We start from the raw sequence: 18,504 nt of genomic DNA, 5'->3' as shown, positions 1-18,504 counted from the left end.
CTTGGGTGGGTCTGGGCAGAGGACTGGAGAGCTTTTCTAGAAAGTGGAAATAACATGCGAAGTGTGGCTTGAAAGAAGGCACATAGTCCATTAGAGGAAATAAAAGAAGGCTTATGTGTCTGGAGCTCAGAGATCAAGGGCGATATGGGGAAACAGATGACATCACACAGATAGGCAGGACCTGAGCACAAAGAGCTCTGACAGCCTTGCAAAGCATCCAGCTAGCACCAAAGAGCAGCCATTGCATGTCATGAGTGGATTCTTGATTTTTTAAAAAGGTTTTCTTTATTTACTTTTAGAGAAGGAAAAGGAAGGAGAAAGAGAGGGAGAGAAACATCAATGTGTGGTTGCATCTTGTGTGCCCCCCTTACCGGGGACCAGGCCTGAAACCCAGGCATGTGCCCTGCACGAGGAATCGAACCAGTGACCCTGTGGTTCTCAGGCTGGTGCTCAATCCACTGAGCCACACCAGCCAGGGCTGGACTTTTATTTTTATAAGGTTACATGGACTGCTGTATGAATAATAAGACATTGGAGGTGGGGAAAGTGGAAGCTGTTAAGCGTTTATTGCAAGATTCCAGGGATGAGAAGGTAGCAGCTTGCACTAAGGGAAACCAGTGAAAATGGAGAACATTGAATGAATTTAAAAGCTATTACAGAATTAAATGTGTGTGGCACACCCACATATTACATGCTATATCATTTGGAATTTTATTAGAAATGGAAAACTGGGAAAACTGTCAAAGGGAAAAATAGAAGAGCACCATAAATAAGATCAGATAAATAATGAAATGATAAAGAAGTATTTAAAAAAGCCAACAGTTATTACAATAGCTAAAGAGAAGTAGAATTCTTCTAGCTGAGGGAACTGTGGCCAGCCCATGATATCCATAGCTAGGATTGGGCTTGTCTACTAGGGAGCTAGACTGCAAGGCATGTCTAGTTTTCACTAAGCATGATGTGGCATTCTTCACCTAGTTTTTCTTACTTAATTCTTATATTATCCCTTTGTGAATAGAATGGTTTCACAGATGAAGAACCCATACTCAAGAAGATTTTATGGCTTCTCCAAGGCCATATCATGCATAGTTATGTTTCATGCCACTGAATTAGATTCAGATATATACAATAATAGCAATCATATCTCAAGTTGAAGGTTTGCCTTTTTTATTCAAATACTAAAGAACAATATTTACCTGCAGCATAAATCAAAGATAAAGGCCCTAGAAGTGCCATTACTCTGAGATGGAATAACACCAGTCAATGAAGAGAAGGGACAAGTCGAATGTATGCATTTGTGACACGGCAAAGTTGAGGAAGAGGGATTTTCTGGGAAACACCAAAAGACTTTTAAGAGAACAGAAAAGAAAATGTTCTGAAACATCTTTGAAGGAAATGAGTAACTGGAGAGAAAATTCAATCATAGGAAGATGAGAGAATCATTTCAAGTTGGGACTTAAAAGGCAATAAATGTTCAGCCCAGACCCAAATGAATTCCTTGAATGCAGATCAGTGTTTTTTTTATAAGGAGTGGTTATCAGGTTTTCATGCAAAGATCTAACCTGAATGTTTCATGTTGGGGTGAAGGTAGCCAATGCCTCTTTGGTCTTATTTGAAGGGAAGGTGAACTCTTCTCATAACCAAAAAAGAAAGAAAGAAGGAAAGAAAAAAAGAAAGGAATGAATGAAGGAAGGAAGGAAGGAAGGCAAAAGAAAAGAAAAAAAGAAAAGAAACCCCAGAAAAAAACAGAGATTTCTAGGGGAAAAGACTTTCTTAATATAAGGCTATAACTTATTTTCTATAGTAACTAGAGTTGATGATTAGTGGGGAGGGAAAGGAGGGGAGCGTTGTTCAGTCTCTAATCCACCAGCTGGGAGTAGAAATAAATCACAGAGATAAATTTAAACCAGGCAGAAGAACTGCAGTCAGAATCTATGAAGCAGCCATGGCAAAAGCCATAGTGGGTGATGGTGGTGGTATATACTGTCTCGTGGACTATTAAAGTTTTATAATGAGGAGAGATCATTCATATATTTCAGTGTATGTTATTTTACAGATAAGGGATGCCAGGATAAAGTGAATTGACTTGGTGAAAGTTCACACATTTAAAGAAAACAAGCTTTCCCCTGCTCAAGAACCTCTGCTGGCTATGCATGGTCTATTAACAAATCATGGCCTTTGTTTCCCGCTTGTTAATAATCTGGACTCAAACTATATTTCTAATCTCATGTCTACTTCTATCTTCTGTTCTCTGCTGAACAGAAACAGACTGCTCTGGACAAACTTCATGGCATAGTGGTTCAAAGTGTCCACTCCAGGACTAGAATCCTGGAGGATGAAAAGTCAGGGAGGTGAGTCCTGCGTCCAGGATATCCCAGACAGAGGGCATGGCAGGTGTGAAGGCACAGGCTTCAAGAGCAGGGTGTGTGTCGGTGCCAGTGGCGTCCGACTGGAATGCGGTATCAGAATGAGGGAACTTTGGGCTGATGAGGTAGGTTTGCTCCTTAGGGCAAGATTTTGTGAATTAAGCTAAGCAGTTCAGATTTCCCCCCCATTAGGAAGCTGTAGGGGGTTTTAAACAGGGAATACATGTTCAGATTGGTTTGTCTGAGATGTCATTCTGGCTGCATTTCTACTACTGTTGTTCTATGTCTGAATTATGTTTCTACCAATATTTAATTTGGGAGATTAGAGAGTTTCCCCTTTATTGTATCAGGGTTTGTTTTTTTTTAGGGAGGGGCTAGTTGGGAATGAATATATGTGCCCGAATATTGCGTAAAAGAATCAGATACTTTAATATGTTTGTGTGTGTTATATAAAGTACACGAACTATTATATGAAGAATCAGATTTTGAATTACCTCATTTTTAATTTATTCTTTTAAGGTCTGACAGCAGCAGCTGCAGCAGCTGCCGCTGCTACCAATGCAGCTATTGCCGAAGCAATGAAGGTGAAAAAAATCAAATTAGAAGCTATGAGCAACTATCATGCCAGTAATAACCAACATGGAGCAGATTCTGAAAATGGGGACATGAATTCAAGTGTTGGTAAGTTTTATATTCACTGAAACTTATTGTGATCATTTTGCTACCACATTATGTTCTTTTCCAGAACAAAACTCTTGGTTACCCATTCAAGAAGTCCGTACTTGTAGCTTTGAAACAGTGGGTATTTTGAAGATACCATTTAGCATCTAATAACGCAGTCTAAATAAATGATTAGCATCATTATTTTTTATTATAGGATCAACTTTATGTCTGCAACTTCTGTAAGCATAGAGTTAACATCTTTCATAATACAAATAAGTTTTAATAATCAGTATTCTAAAATATTGTTTATGAGTAAGGTGGTAGAAGAATATTTACAAACAAAAACACACTATCTTTTTTATTCTTAATATATTTGTTATTAAATAAGAGTTTTGCATTAACAACAAAATATATATGGTAATTAATTCTGTCTATATACAGTCCTTTCCCACTTTCCTCATATTAAACATACAACTTTAATTTCTCTTTATATTTTTTCTTGAGATATGTATAAAACTTTATGGTCACAATTTAAGCCAGGGGAACAGTTTGTACATTGCAGAATTCATCTGTGTAATTTGTTTTGTCAAACACACCTTCAAATGTGGGTTAATTTTTTTATTGATATCTTTAGCCTTTATGTGTTGGTGAGACATAACATTTTTTTCTGCCACTGCATTGTGTTGTTTCCCTTTGAAATGTAGAAGCCATGTTCAAAATATAATTTAACACAAGAAATTTGGATACTACAAGATGTAAGATACTATATCCAACATATGTTCATAGAGAGCACAATAATTCATGGAAGTTCAATTAAGCTTTCCTTTCCATGCATCATTTTAACAGATTATTTCTTTAGGTAATCAGCTCTCTGCTTTCAGTCCACTGGCATGTAGTTAAGGACATATGGAGGAGTACTATGGATTTCAATAATAATCATTCTTGCAGGAGTTCCATGGAACCATACGCCAGATGTGAATGTTCCAGTAGGAAGTAATTTTGAAATACATATACAAAACACAAAATACCACTGCTTCAGTGATGCCAAAGAATATCTTCTTATGTAAAAAGAGGGAAAATAGAACTTTTCAGTGGAACCACATGGGGGAAATAGAAAATGTGTGGCGGTAGTGGGTTTGAGTTGAGAGCAAGTTAGAAAGAAGGTGATGGCGGTTCTGAGAGTGAATAGAAATGGTCGAGAGTCAAAAGCCATGGCTTTAGAACTGAAAGAGACTAAGGGAAACATCAGTGCCTGCAATTGTGGTGTTTCCAGTGAGAAGGCAGAAGGCAGCAGTTTGTGTAGATCATTATTTACATGCATAAATTTAGACTTTTCAGAGTTAAAACCATATAGTGACTGTGTGATCATCCAAAAGGTGTTACTGCTCAACTCAGGTATATGGGAGAAAGGGGGTTTTCTGAAAAATGAAACAAACAAACATGGACAGGTTTTAAATTGGGTGAAATAAGTCAACATAAAAAGGCATATATGATTTTATCTATCTGGTGTTTTAGAAAAGGCAAACACGTAGGGATGTAGATCAGGGCAGTAGTTGCAAGAAGGGAGGGGTGAGTGTAATTGTTAAGGGAAATTTTCTGGAGTTAAAGCATATTTATGTGTCCTGAATGCGGAGGTGTCTATGTGACAAAAGGGTTAAAATTCATAAAACTATATCATCCGTGTCCAAGAAGTCAATTTGACTGTGATACTTTTAAAAATAAATATCTTTTTGAAAGAAAAGTTAAAAATAACGTCCTGACCAGTGTGGCTCAGTTGGTTGCATGTTGTCCTGCAAAATGAAAGGTCACCAGTTTGGTTCCTGGTCTGGGCTCATGGCTAGGTCGCGGCCCAGTCTCCAGTTGTGGGACAGGCAAAGGGCAACCGATTAATATTTCTCTTGTACATCGGTGTTTCTCTCTCTTTCCTTCTCCCTCCTTTCCCTTCTCTCTAAAAATAAATAAATAAAATATTTTTTAAAAGTTAAGAAATGACTGAAGTAAAATGAATTATAATTCTTTTTTTGGGAACTATTAATTACATATTTTTAAAAATAAAAAGTCCTGACTTTAGCTTATAAAATAGAGAGCAAGATTAAACACTTTATTTAATTGAATTTTTTATTAATTGATTTTTATTTGAGAGAGAGAGAGAATCAATTTGTTGTTCCACTTATTTATGCACTCATTGGTTGATTCTTGTATGTTCCCTGAACAGGGGTCAAACCCTCAACTTTTTCATATTGGGACAACGCTCTGACCAACTGAGCTACCTGGCCAGGGCCAAAAAATTAGGCCCTTCTAAATATAAATAATTGGCCATTATAAATTTCAATTATTATTTTAAAACATAACCTGGATTGTTTTTAAATTTTTAGAAGAGTAAGACTTTAATGCGGACTGTTCTTAATAGTTGATATTGAGAGGAAGGGTAAACAAAATATGCAAGTTAATAACATTTAAAGCAAAATATATTAAAACATTATAATTCTGTTCAAATTTCTGAGCAGCAGAGCAGCAGTTGTCTTTGGAGAAACAAAAAGAGACTATGGCTCATGATTGAGCATTGACATAAAATAATATTTGCTTATGGGCCAAATAATAGTTTATCCTAATTATTTGAATACATTGGCTATCATAATACTTAAAACAAGAATGATTTGGATTTTCTTTTGTGTTTTACTTGGAAAAGGTAGTTACCTTTCCTTCATTAAAGTATGTAGTTGGTAGTTTATATCATTTTTTGTATATTTTATTCTTTTTTTAGTTGAATTTATGGTCCCAATACCAATTTGAAGCAGGAGCAGAAATTTATTTGAATTTTCTTAGAGGGGCTTAATATTTTGGGGTTGTTATAATGTTAGTATTATTGCTACTGTTTCTCATCTAGAGATGAGAAAAAGAGAGTTTTGCAGAAGGGGAAGGTAGAGAGAGTACAACACAATGGTAGGAGTGGGGATTGAGCTTGTATAGATCAAAGCAGTTGCTGAATTAGCAGTTGCTTTATATGGCCCTAGTCTTCTCTGATTCTGAGAACAGTGCTTGCCTCTTGGTAAACGTTCAGTAATTACTTGCTCTGTGACCTTGCAAAGTTATCAAACATTTTGAGCCTAACGTTTCAAATCTGGAAAATGTCATAAAGAATCGTATCTACATCGTAATAATTCAAGGAGATCATATTTGTCAAGTGTTTATCACTTTATTATAATGCCTGCTTACCACCTTTTTGGTCACCAATAAGATTGGTTGGTCGTTTTTTGTTTTTTGTTTTAAGATTTTATTTATTTATTTTTAGAGAGAGGGGAAGGGAGGGAGAAACAGAGGGAGAGAAACATCAGTCTGTGGTTGCCTCTCACACACCCCCATCTGGGGACCTGGTTCACAACCCTGGCATGTGCCCTTACTGGGAATCAAACCAGTGACCCTTTGGTTTGCAGGCTGGCACTCAGTCCACTGAAACACACCAGCCAGGGCCTGGTTGGTCATTTTGATATTGCTTTTGCTATTATTATTATTTCTCCCAATTTGCCCTCCTGAAAATTAACTCTGTCCTCTTTTTACAGAATTTAATTGCTTTCACCTCTGTTTTCCTCTTTTCCCTTCTGGGTATTATTTGTTAAGCTGCCAGCCTGTGAGGAAATTTGGGGGTAGCTATTAGTGTCACTTGAATTTTTTTGTACGTTTGGTTTTAGCTCATTCTAGGAAACGAGATGAATCATATGGCAGTCCTAGTACTCAACCGGCACGCAGTCCAAGGGCAGGACAGCCCGTGCTGCAGGCAGTCATAGCAGGATGGGCCTTCTCCTTGAGGAGCAGAAGTGAGCAGGAGCTGCTCAGGAAGTGATGTTGAGGCATAAGAACTCCAGGAGGAATCCCAAGACTCTCTCAAGGGCCTATATTTCAGAACACAAACTTAGTGCTCTCATGAATCTATCAATTGGTTCTTTGAAGTAGTGAAACCCCTCAGAGAGATGCTACTTAAATGATGTATTGTTGCTACTTAGCTCTACCCAAATCCAGTGACAATTCTGAAGTCTTTTCAGGGTTCTTTTTTCTTGTACTTGTCTGGCTCACATGTTTTGTTGAGCATTTCAGATTTTCCTTTGTAGGAACACTGTTTTTTTTATTTATTTGTTTGTTTGTTTTTCTTGGTTGTAAATAAATCCTTATTGCTTGAGAAAATAGACTTTATTTTTGCTTGGTTTGGTTTGATTTTGGCTGGCCGGGGTGAAGGGGTATTTTTATTGTAGATGGCCCTTTCCAGTTCTTATTATGAATCATAAAAATTAGCCAAAAAAAGTGTTTAAAGAAACCTTTGACACTGACAAATAATTATTGTATATTCCAATTTTACCTGGTAACCTTGAGCTCACATCTTTCCAACAGAGTGATCACTTTAGGAAGAACCGAGAACTTCACGATACATCTGAGTGAGGCATCAGCATGCTGAGTAAAATATATGGCCATGTCGCCATTCTCCCTCATCCACAATCAATTGGATTCTTTTAGTTTAATATTTACTTGCTAAGATGAGATGCTAGTCTGCATGGTGATAAACAGTCTGCTCCTGGCATCTGAAGGTGACCTGTCAGTTCATATGGACAAATCTCCTGCTTACTGAAATGTACAAAATAAATCATTAAAGCAGGCAGGTGCTCATTCCCAGATTTAAATCACCATAGATTTATGATTTGAATTAATGCTTCATTTGGCCATAGAAATAGATGCTGAGACAAATGATATGCACTGGTTGGGGTTTCCATACTGTAGCCATCCTGATATTGATTACTGAGATGTCTTTGCAATCTCTTGTTTATATCAAGTACTATCTTGTGACAGGTTGGCTGATATGAGCTACATTGCAGATAAGAAGGAAAAATGTCCTGGATTCTTTTTAGTGGCAACACTATCCACAACATGCAGGCCAGATAAATTGCTATTTTTTTGCTTTAAGGACTGATCTACATAACCAGCTTAAAAAAATGCTGCTTGGAAATTGGGACTAGGATCACAGAAAGGCAGAATTTAAAACCAGTGAACCCAAGGTCAATTCCACAGTATCTTTAGTTGTGTTTTTATCTGCTAATCACTTTTTTTTTTTTTTTTTGCCATCATGCACATTTTGGAAGATACTAAATCACAATTGATTTAATCTAAATAAAGGGAACTTAGTTTTACTTCTAGTTTTGAAATGCTACATAAATATTGACATAGTGAGCATCTCTTAATAGTTTCTGTGTTACTTAAATACTTGCTGAACCTAATATCTTACTCCCTTAACTAATGACAACATAGGAAATGACTCTTTAAAGATAAATACATTAAATATTATTCTCAAGTCTGAGACTTTGTGGACTATAATTTACCAAGAGACAGGAAAGGACTGCATTTTTACTTCTCTTAACATTTTATTTAAGGAAAACACTATGTACACAGTTTAAAGAATACTCGGAGATTTTAAGAGGGACCTTTGCCACAAGCTAATATCTGACTCACAGAACTGGTAAACAGCTATCAACAATAGTAGATTGCTTGCTTGGTAGGAAATGAGTTCATATCTATTCAAAATGTGATCTCAAAACAGATGTCCCAAGAAATTCTTATTGTTTAAACTATAGTCATAACCCCCACTGCTGTTATTTCTGTAAGGAAGTGAAGTAATCTGGAGACTTCAGTCTTTTCTCTTTCGGAGCCCTGTGGATTATAAGTGTCCACTGATGCAAGTGATCCAGAAACCTGAACACATTTCAAACCCCTGCAACGTAGGATTCTTTTTCATTTTCTTAAACTTGCAATAAATTGCAATGATGTAGAAGTTTCAAACAAAAACAAGAATTTGAGCTTGGGATTAACAACTGGGTTCTTCAGTTGCATTCCTTACTCCTTACTTCTGTCCATCAACCAAAAAAAAAAATCAAATAGAAAAAAAAGGCATTAGGGAGATAAAATTATCTTCTCAGGCTGACCATCCCCTTATCTTTTTTTTAAACCATTCCCCCAGAAATAGAATGGTTTACAGTGAAGTTATTTCCTTTCTTCTAATTCACATGTCTATTTGAAAGGAAAAAGTACTTTTTTATGATTTCAGGAAAAAGTCTTGGAGACCTTGAGAAAGCAAATAAAAGGAAACTGAGAACACAGGCCACCAAGCAGAGCTCTGCAGTTGCACATTGGATTCTCTGCCTTGGCAATGTTAATGAACCTCAAATCCTTCCTATAATTAGATGAGGGAATTGCTTATATTTTCAAACAGATGATGCTGCTATAATGAAACGATTGACAGGGAATTTAAGAGTGTCTACAGTAGTCATTTGGTTTCTGTTATAAAAAAAAAAGTTTAAAAAGAAGATTGGCTTTAGACACAGGTCCTGAGAGAGGTAGTAATTTACATAGCATGCTATGACAGGTGTCTTTGTATAGTGAGGAAATAAAGTGGAAGACTAGAGAAATGATGGGCAGGTATACGCAATTTTTTGGGTAGGGGGTGTCCTGTGCTTATTCTGCTTAGGTTCTTTAAAAGGGGCCGAGACTCAAGAGATGGATCCGGATTGAGTGCACAGCTGTAACTGCTGATGAGCTAATTGCTCCTTATCTCTCAGCCCCATTCATCTTCATTTTTTACCAATTACTGAGAATTATCTGTGTTCTCAGTTGGATATGAGAGTTAATCCTTTTTGGTTAAGCTGGCAGTACTGTGAGCAGATTCCAAATCGGAGGGTGAAAAAGCCAAAGCAAGCTTGCTCTAAAAATGTCTCCAGTTCAATTACAGTATCACTGATTCATAAGAAATTTGCCATTGTTTAACAGATTAAATATGGAAAGTTTTTCTAAACTTTCTTAATGTCTCTGCCTAACAATGATTTTAAAGATGTTTCTTCCTGCCTGATGAGTAAAATTTAACAGTATTAACAGGCAGGCTCTTGTAAACATGGAAGCACACAAGCCTACCCTAAAAGGCCAGAAACATTCTGACAAATGTGATGAGGAATATTTTAGAACTGATAGCTGTCAATTTATATAAACACTTTGAATTGATGTTTTTGCTCTCTGTTGCTTCACATATGGTGAGGAAAGTATGTCCAAACATAAACCTTTTCACAAATGTCACATTAGTGGAATTTTAATGGAAGGACCACATAAGCATCTCTTAAAAGTGTAGGAACTGTCATGGTTTGCAATTCAATTGATTGTGAATAAGCCATATGGTTCATATCATTCCCTATGTGAAAGATGGCTTCATATCCTGACATTTCAAATAAAATTGTTAATTTCAACATTAAAATAATTTAAAAATAGTAAGCTCTACTTTCATAAATTTTAATGCTTTTGTAAATATTTAATATTTCTGGCATTTTCTTTATTAAGTATGTTTAATAAGTAATCTAATGTGAACACATACAGATTAAATAGCTAGTTTAAAACAAAATTACTTAAAAAAATCATTGTGTAAAATTTGAGCATCTTATGGCATGACCAGTTTTTCTAGATGGATCTACAAACTGGGAGGGAGGAGCAGAGAGAAAACTATGTCAGGAGATTTTGCTTCTAGTCATCATGAAGCTAATAAATTCTTAGCAACTTAGATAAGTCTTTTAATTTCTCAGCTTTCTTATTTACTAAATAAGGAGCTTGATGCTCAGTTACCCTGTTGGCTTAAAAATTCTTTGAAATCTCAATAGAAGATAAAAGGCTAGAAGGTATTCTTTACAGTGATTTCTAAGATAAAATAGAAACTTGAAATGGCCTAAATGTCCAAAACAAGTCATTATTAAGCATATTATAATATAGTATCACATATTATGTAATCATTATATATGATGAATACAGTAGAAAATATTATTCTGAATGTGAAAAAAGATGGTATAGAATTTTATACTTTTTTACTATAAATTGATTTCATTAGGGTTTGAAAGGAACTAGGCAAGAATTTAACATTGTTGTGTCATTGTGGAACAATTATGAATTTTTCAAAAAATTAATATTGCTTAAAATTAGTTTATTTTAAAATGACATGTGAGTATATTAATAACTGGCCATTTTATTAATCTCCTTTTCATGGTTTTATATGAAGTGGATGGTATCATTTTGCATTTTCTCTCATAACGTTTTTTATTATAATTGATTATAAAAATAATAGAAACACCAGTGGCATAGTAGGTGCATTTATGGAAACATACTTTCATATAGTAAAAGCAATACTATTCTCTTTTTAAAATATTTCAGCATATGTTTCTAAATCCATTTCTACATGTTTATAAAATCATTAACCAATGACATGACCAATAACATGTATTAGTTTCCTGTATGAATTATTAAATGTATTCTATGGTATAGATAGGCAGAATTCAGAGAATATTTCCACTTTTTATATAGTGTCTTTCATTTTCATATTTTTTTCTTTTTATGGAGAGTTGGAGATCATAATTAGAAATATTGATCCAGTGTTTTTTTGTTTTGTTTTAATACTGCTTATTCCAGCTAATGATAGGATAATGAAGTAAACCTGATAATTCAAGCATATCATACCAAGAAATGTAAATGAAATGATTTTATTTGATGCTGTAACCTTGTGTAATCATAAAACATAAGCAATGTAAGATCTATCCAATTGTTATATGGATTTATTGTATGTAGACTCCATCGCAGTCTGGGGGATTGGATGCATTTGTCACAGCCTTGGAAATAGAGTTTTCATACAGGAAAGTGCTAAAACTGATCCTCGTAACCCTACGTCAGCATGCAGTATTGTTTACCTAAACTTCAAAAATATAGGTGGGAGAAAACATTTCAGTTTAAAATAACCCCAGGCCTTATTCAGTCCTCTTACTACCAGATAAGTCTTATGATGATCTGATATTAGAAAATGTATTGAGCTGATACCAGGGTGTTCATGGACCAACATTACTGTGAGCATTACTGTGAGTACACGTGTGGGAGCACACGTGTACTACTCGGAACCCAATGCCCCCGTCACCAGACCTAATGTGTCACATTTGTACCACTGTAATTCTTCTCTAAATTGTCCAAATATCCCAAAATTGTACAAAGCCATTTGTATGAGTCATGGCATGTCAAACGGAATACAGAATAGAACAACTAAATGATGATAAGTAAATAACATAGTAGTTGACATAAATATGTAAAAATGTCCATTCTCCCATTATGATATAATGTGGCAGATATAATCTTGCAGACTCTCGATGCCTCCCCACAAAACAAACCTGGAGTATTTGAAAGATAGAAAAGAATGGAGGATCTAAATATGGTTTTCTTTAACAGCAGGTCATAATGGAAACACAGACCCTTACATTCAGTGCTGAGAGAATTACCAGTTTGATAATGATTAGGAATGTTGTTATTAAAACAGTATGTGCAGTTCATTTTCAACAGTTTTGAATTAGAGTCTGCACTAATGAAACGGATACGGTTTCCTTCACAAAGGGCAGATCTGTTAGTTAATATCGCTGCAGCAGTGCCTCGCAGACCATGCCTTTAGCTCTATTTGTATTTCACAGCATGATAAGCAAAGAGTGTTGATTTTCAAGGATCCTGCTGATGAAAGGTAATGGCATTATTACATCTTTATCTCAAAAGCAGAACTGAGTGGTAAATGATTTTTTTCTCTGTTGCACAAAAGATTTCTTGGTTAGAAAGCCTTTTTTTATTTCTTTACATCGTTTTAGTCTTGGAAATGATATGTTATTATTTAATGTCTGCACAGCAAGCTTGAAAGCACCTAATAGCGAGTGGATTGGAAGTGAAGTACCTCCTGCTCACAGATATGGATCTTCTCAGTCACACGCTGTACCAGCTGTCATCCCAGCCATACTGCTGTGATTTAATTAGTCTGTTTATGTCCTTTCTAATAATATTTCCATCTCTATGAAAGGGCAAATGCGACAGGGACTTTTTTGCTTTCTGGTTCTGCAGACTGAAGAATGTGGCCTACATCTGATATGTGGGGACACGGGATTGACTCACCATGGCTGTCACTTCAAGCTGTTGACAAATTGTTCAGCCAAGGCGTGTACTTACTTCCTTGGGGTCATTTGTGGCCTGGGAATAATAATCTGCTCAGGGACAGAGGAGAGAGGATATGTGTGTATGTTGTGCATCCCAGTCATCTATGTGTACTTGGGTGTTACAAAGTTAAAACAATTTAAAAGAAAGTGTGAACTCTGCATTTTTATCAGTGCTGAGCATGTCTTTATGACACATACTTAAGTCTTTTTCATCAATGGAGTTCATACAAAATTACAACGTTTCAAGAATTCTCTGAAAAGTTTTTCATTTTCTAAATGAAAAATTTAAAAAAACAAATTATTCATCTGGAATTTTATTTGTGCAAGTGCATAGATTGACATCTTTGGGAAATACCTCTGTTTTATAGAAGATAATTCATTTCAGAGTATCCAGGGAAAGTTAACTTTACCATCTTCAGAGAACATTTAATAATTCGTTTTACTTAAACTCTTTCCAGAATGTATATTTAATTTAAAGGGATACTTTATGTTAAAAAAAAAAAAACCTAACTATATCACACAACACAATTATATAAAAATTCATAGATTAGTAAATAAATACAAATGTGATATGACTTTATTAATTATAAGGTGGTCATAAATAGTTTATACTCAGACTCAGGCACTAGGCCATTTGAGTGATTCAAGCCTACTTAAAAATCTAACAGCCTTGTAAAAACATCCTGGATTTTGCCTTAGGATTCTAAGATGGTCTAATGCTTCGTGAGACAGATCAATATAATAGAGATGGGAAAAGAAAGAGTTCTGAAACCAGTTTCAATTTGTTTTCATTTCATTCATGTTTGTCTTAGAAAAATACAAGTCTTATCATTTAGAAATAATTTGTTTGTTAGTTCTATGTATCTTCATCTGCTTTTATGAACATAGATTGTTTTTCCTTTATAATTTTATCTCAGTTCTGAAGGGTACTACAAGGTCTTCTGAGCCTTCTTCTTTCTGGCTTATCTTGCTCTTACTTGCATTTCTGTTTTTCTTCTTTCATCCTTTAACTTGGATAACCCAACAACATTTTTGGAATGGGACTTGTGAAAACAAAAGTCTGTCAAATTGTGTCCCAAGTTATTTCCTGTAGCAACCTAAATGTGGCCTTCTAGGGTTGCCAGTTTTAATGCACACGAGCATGTATTTAGTTTCTTCTTTTTCTTTTGCATACCTACCACTGTCCAAAATTGTGCCTACATAGAGAGAAAAGATCATAGTCTAAATCTTTTCAAATAAATGTATCAAAATGAGCATCAAGGTTATAAATTTTCTCATAACTATTAGTAAATAATGACACTTCAATTTTTAAAATTTCTCTTCTCAATAATATGTGACCTCAGCAATTAAACAGCTAGACATCTCTCTCTCTTTCTCTCTCTCACCCCTTTCTCTCTCTTTCTGTCTCTCTCTGCCTCTCTCTCTCTCTCTCTCTCTCTCTCACACACACACACACAAACACACACACACATTATTCTTTTATCTCTATATTGCACCTTCCAAGAATCTCTCATTACAAGTCTAAACTGAATTTACTGAACATATTTATTTTCTTAAAGTCTCTTTTTTTCTTTTGGAAAAATGTAGAACTACTTATTTTGCTGTCTTCCCACTTCACTGTTTCTCTACATTTTCTATACTGTGAAACCTAAATGCTTATGAATAAGTTTTCTCGACATGAACCATTTTAATGCTTTGGAAAAACTCACCACAAAGCATGTGATGGTATTTTTTATTAATTGGATAAATGAATTGTGAGATGTGTGAGTGCATGATGATGCACTCATTTAGTGTTGCATTTTGCTTTACTAATCTCTGTCATATTGGATTTATAAATGGAATGGAGTGACCTTTGAAACTGTGATGGAAATGAAGAGATAAACACAACTTGAAAGGACAAACCAATTAATATCAATGTGTTTGTTACACATACATGAGGAATTTTAATCCTTTGCTCTCTACAGTAACTGTGTGATTTATTTCTTGACTAAAGAGCACACTTTTTGATAGCTACAGATTCTAATCTTATCTTTTTCTAAAAATATATAATTGTCTATGGCATCTTTGTGTTTATGACACACAGTTAGGTGCTTTTGGCACATGAAAAATTGGTACTACCTTTAAAACTTTTGATAATACCCTCTTTTAATAATACAACAGCTATGTATACACACTTATTCAAACATATATGCATATAAGTATTCATGTACATTCATATGTACTTCTGAATAAATATTATAATTCTTGAATAGATCTTTGTACATTTAGACTCATAACTAACTTCTGCCATTGTCTATAGAATACTTGCTAAAACTCCTGATTCAGGAATCATAAATAAAGCATTTATTATTCTAACTTGTTGACCTGTAATGTTAAAAATATTTTTCAAAATCAATAAATATATTTGAGCATGCTTTAAATATAAAATCTGAAACTCCGTATATACACTCTTCTTACCTAGTGCTTTCTACGTGTGCTTTCCCCATTTTATTTACCTAATCGAGCTTATATTCTTTAAAAACAGACAAATGAACAAACAAAGTCAAGCCAGTTCTGCTGTAGTGTAAATTTTAGAATACTTGAAACATTCTATCCCCTCTAATAGCTTAATTATAGAATGTAATCAATTTAATACACAGGTTTTGAAATATTGCCATTGATGCACAAGGAAAAAGTAATATAAGCTTGACATTTTAAAACACCAGCATTGAAAGACTTTCACTTCTAATTGATTTTTAAAAGAGTTCCCTGGAAAAGTGAGCTCAGAAATGTTTATATCGGCTCTGGCAATATTCCAGAATGTTTACCACAAATTGTAACTCAGCAGTTTCTGAGTTCTTCCATCACTAAGAAAGATGCATCCCATAATTGGCTTAATCCATGTTGATATTGAACCCCCCACATAGACATCATTTTTTAAAAAGACACAATGTCTCCAATGATTACTTCAGAATAAGAAGTGTTTTTATTTTTACCAGAGAGAAAAATTTTAACACAAAACTTTTGGATGAGCCTAGGATATACTTTTTATTCCTGAAAATATGTATTTTCTTACCTCTTCATCTATTTAAAAACAATCTATTGACCTTCAAAACCTTGTTTGGTAAAAATCACAAAATTTTTAAATATGGTAATATCATAACCCTCCTTATGGTTGATTACAGGTATGAAAAACCTCCTCAGACAGCAACCAAAAAAAAATGGATATGACATTCCATTCTAACAAACAAGCTGACCAAAATACAAGTTACGTTGACCACAAGCAATTACTTTAAAAGTCTACTGCTAAGTATTTCAGAAAAAATGATTCTGTTGACTAGTTGTTTGTCAGTTCCTGTACATTATTTTATTGATTCCTTTTGAATATATAGCTCCATGATTTAAAATATTGCTGGTAATATCTTCTCTTTATAGCACAGAACCTACTTCCTGTGATTGATAAGAGATAAATTTAAGCAGAAATGAATATAGAAGTTTATTTAGTTCTCTACTTTCTCATAATATTAATTTTTTAATGTGGTGTTTCTTTGAAAATAAGTCATGGAGTAGTTGGTAACTTTCTAACTATTTTACTCTTCCTAGTCTATCTTTACTGTGTGATTTTCTGAGATGTGATTCTGTTCAATAATGTGATATTTCAGAGAATGATCAGCCAGAATGAGTCATTTGTTTGTAAGCATTTTTTTGTTAAGAGGAAGTCTCTAGCATAATTGTATAACATCTACTTATTCCCCCAGGAATCTGGTGTGATTTGTGGGTTGAAATTTCCCTATCATAAACTCATGCAGTGCAGGCGGTATTACATTTAGTCAATAACCAGGAATTCTGATTAGTTAGATATAAATCACCGACGTTGAGAAATAAAGGTGACAAAAACAATGAATAAAAAAGAAATGAAATGATAAAACAAAGTATGAAAGTCATTCAGTATTCAATATTACCTAATTTGTCAAAACAATTCATTACCCAATGCAAGTTGCATCTGAGGAATAGATTTTCATGAAAATATTGCCCCTTAATATCAAATTTGTGTCTGTTTTTCTCTAAATTTGAGCATTAAAACTGTATTAGAAACATTTAAATGTCATTATAATCTCTAACCTTATCACATACATAAATAAGTATGTACATATATGTTTGCTTGTTTTTAAACTATTCAGAATCCAGTGCCCTATTCTTCACCAAATTCAGATGAACACAAAACAAAACAAAAACTCTGAACATAGTGCAGTTGAATATCATTTTGTTATAACCACAGATAGTTTCTCATTATAGTGATATTTGACCCCAAATTCTAAGATTCACATATACCTAATTTTCATATCCCCATCTTTCTATTGATATGCCAAGTTCCATTTCTGTTAATCCTCAGACTCCTAAAACTTTGTTAGTACTCTTTGGTATTTACTTCTGTTCCCCAAAGAAGTCTTTCGAGATGGAGGCTGGGGGGCGGGTAGAGAAAGAGAGGGAGAAAGGGAGGGAGAGAGAGAGGAGTGAGAGAAGAGAGGGGGAGAGAGAGAGAGAGAGAGAGAACATGTAAGTGAAAACCCACATGCAAGTGAAAACAGGCAACACGAGTTTGTGATTTGGTATTGAGAACACAAAATCTGGGCCCAACTTCTTGGGTGTAAAATGTGTCTGTTCTTTATTACTCTTTTCAGACATTTTTGGCACCTTAGTTTTTCTGTGTCTCAGACTCCTCATCTATATCATTAGTATAATAATTATAAATATTTCATAGGGCTTATTTGGGTTAAATTAGTCCTCAGAGCACAATCTGACACACTGTAAGCACTATACTAAAGTGTATTAAATAGAAAATAAAAATTAAAAAATAAAGTTTATTATTAACACACAGATACATACTCACAAAAAAGTTGGGAGTTTCTAGTGTCCCTGGTCTCTCAAGATTATTGGAAGCCGTGTATAATACCTCGTTCTCTACATGCCCTCAACATCTCTTACTTATCCAGAATTTTCACTAGTAGATCCTGACTGATTATTTATCTAAACAATTTTATTGGATATTTGCTGCAGCTCAGCTTCCTGTCATGCTTGGGAAATTTGCTTCTAGATTTAGATTACATTGCTACACTTTTAAAAATCACATACACCTAGACATAATAAAGAAGTTGTCAGTTATTTCATTGGCACGTTTTTTTTAGAAATCAACAATCAGCTCGCCTATAAACTTTTAATTGAAAAGTTTTGTCTCATTTTATGTTATCAGACAAAACATGTACTCCAGCTCTAAAAACTGACATTACTTTATTCAGTGCACATAAGACTTCCTTTAATTAGCCCTTAATAAGCTTGGTTTAACTGGGATTTACGGAAGAACAGTGGTCATTAACATTAGCCAGATTAAGACTGTGTTAATTACTATTGATAGATAAAATAATGTGCAAAATGGTTTAAATTATTTCTATACTTATGGTTTGAAAAGAAGTTGGAAG

The 18,504-nt window shown here is 34.5% G+C and overlaps 1 protein-coding gene across 1 annotated transcript in view; it reads left to right on the top strand.

Moving 5' to 3' along the window:
• Window positions 1-18,504, top strand: part of DACH1 (dachshund family transcription factor 1) — a 389,583-nt gene that overhangs the window by 206,769 nt on the left and 164,310 nt on the right. The window contains exon 3 of the mRNA XM_054586415.1: window positions 2,886-3,047. Coding sequence (XP_054442390.1) covers window positions 2,886-3,047 — 162 coding nt within the window. The remainder of the gene's footprint in view (window positions 1-2,885; window positions 3,048-18,504) is intronic.

This window comes from Pteronotus mesoamericanus, unplaced genomic scaffold (genome assembly GCF_021234165.1).
Source record: "Pteronotus mesoamericanus isolate MK-2021 breed Mesoamerican mustached bat unplaced genomic scaffold, CSHL_Meso_final contig_94, whole genome shotgun sequence".
In the NCBI taxonomy this organism is placed as follows: Eukaryota; Metazoa; Chordata; class Mammalia; order Chiroptera; family Mormoopidae; genus Pteronotus; species Pteronotus mesoamericanus.
Note: the sequence above shows the minus strand (reverse complement) of the source record. Positions and strands in the feature narration are given on the sequence as shown.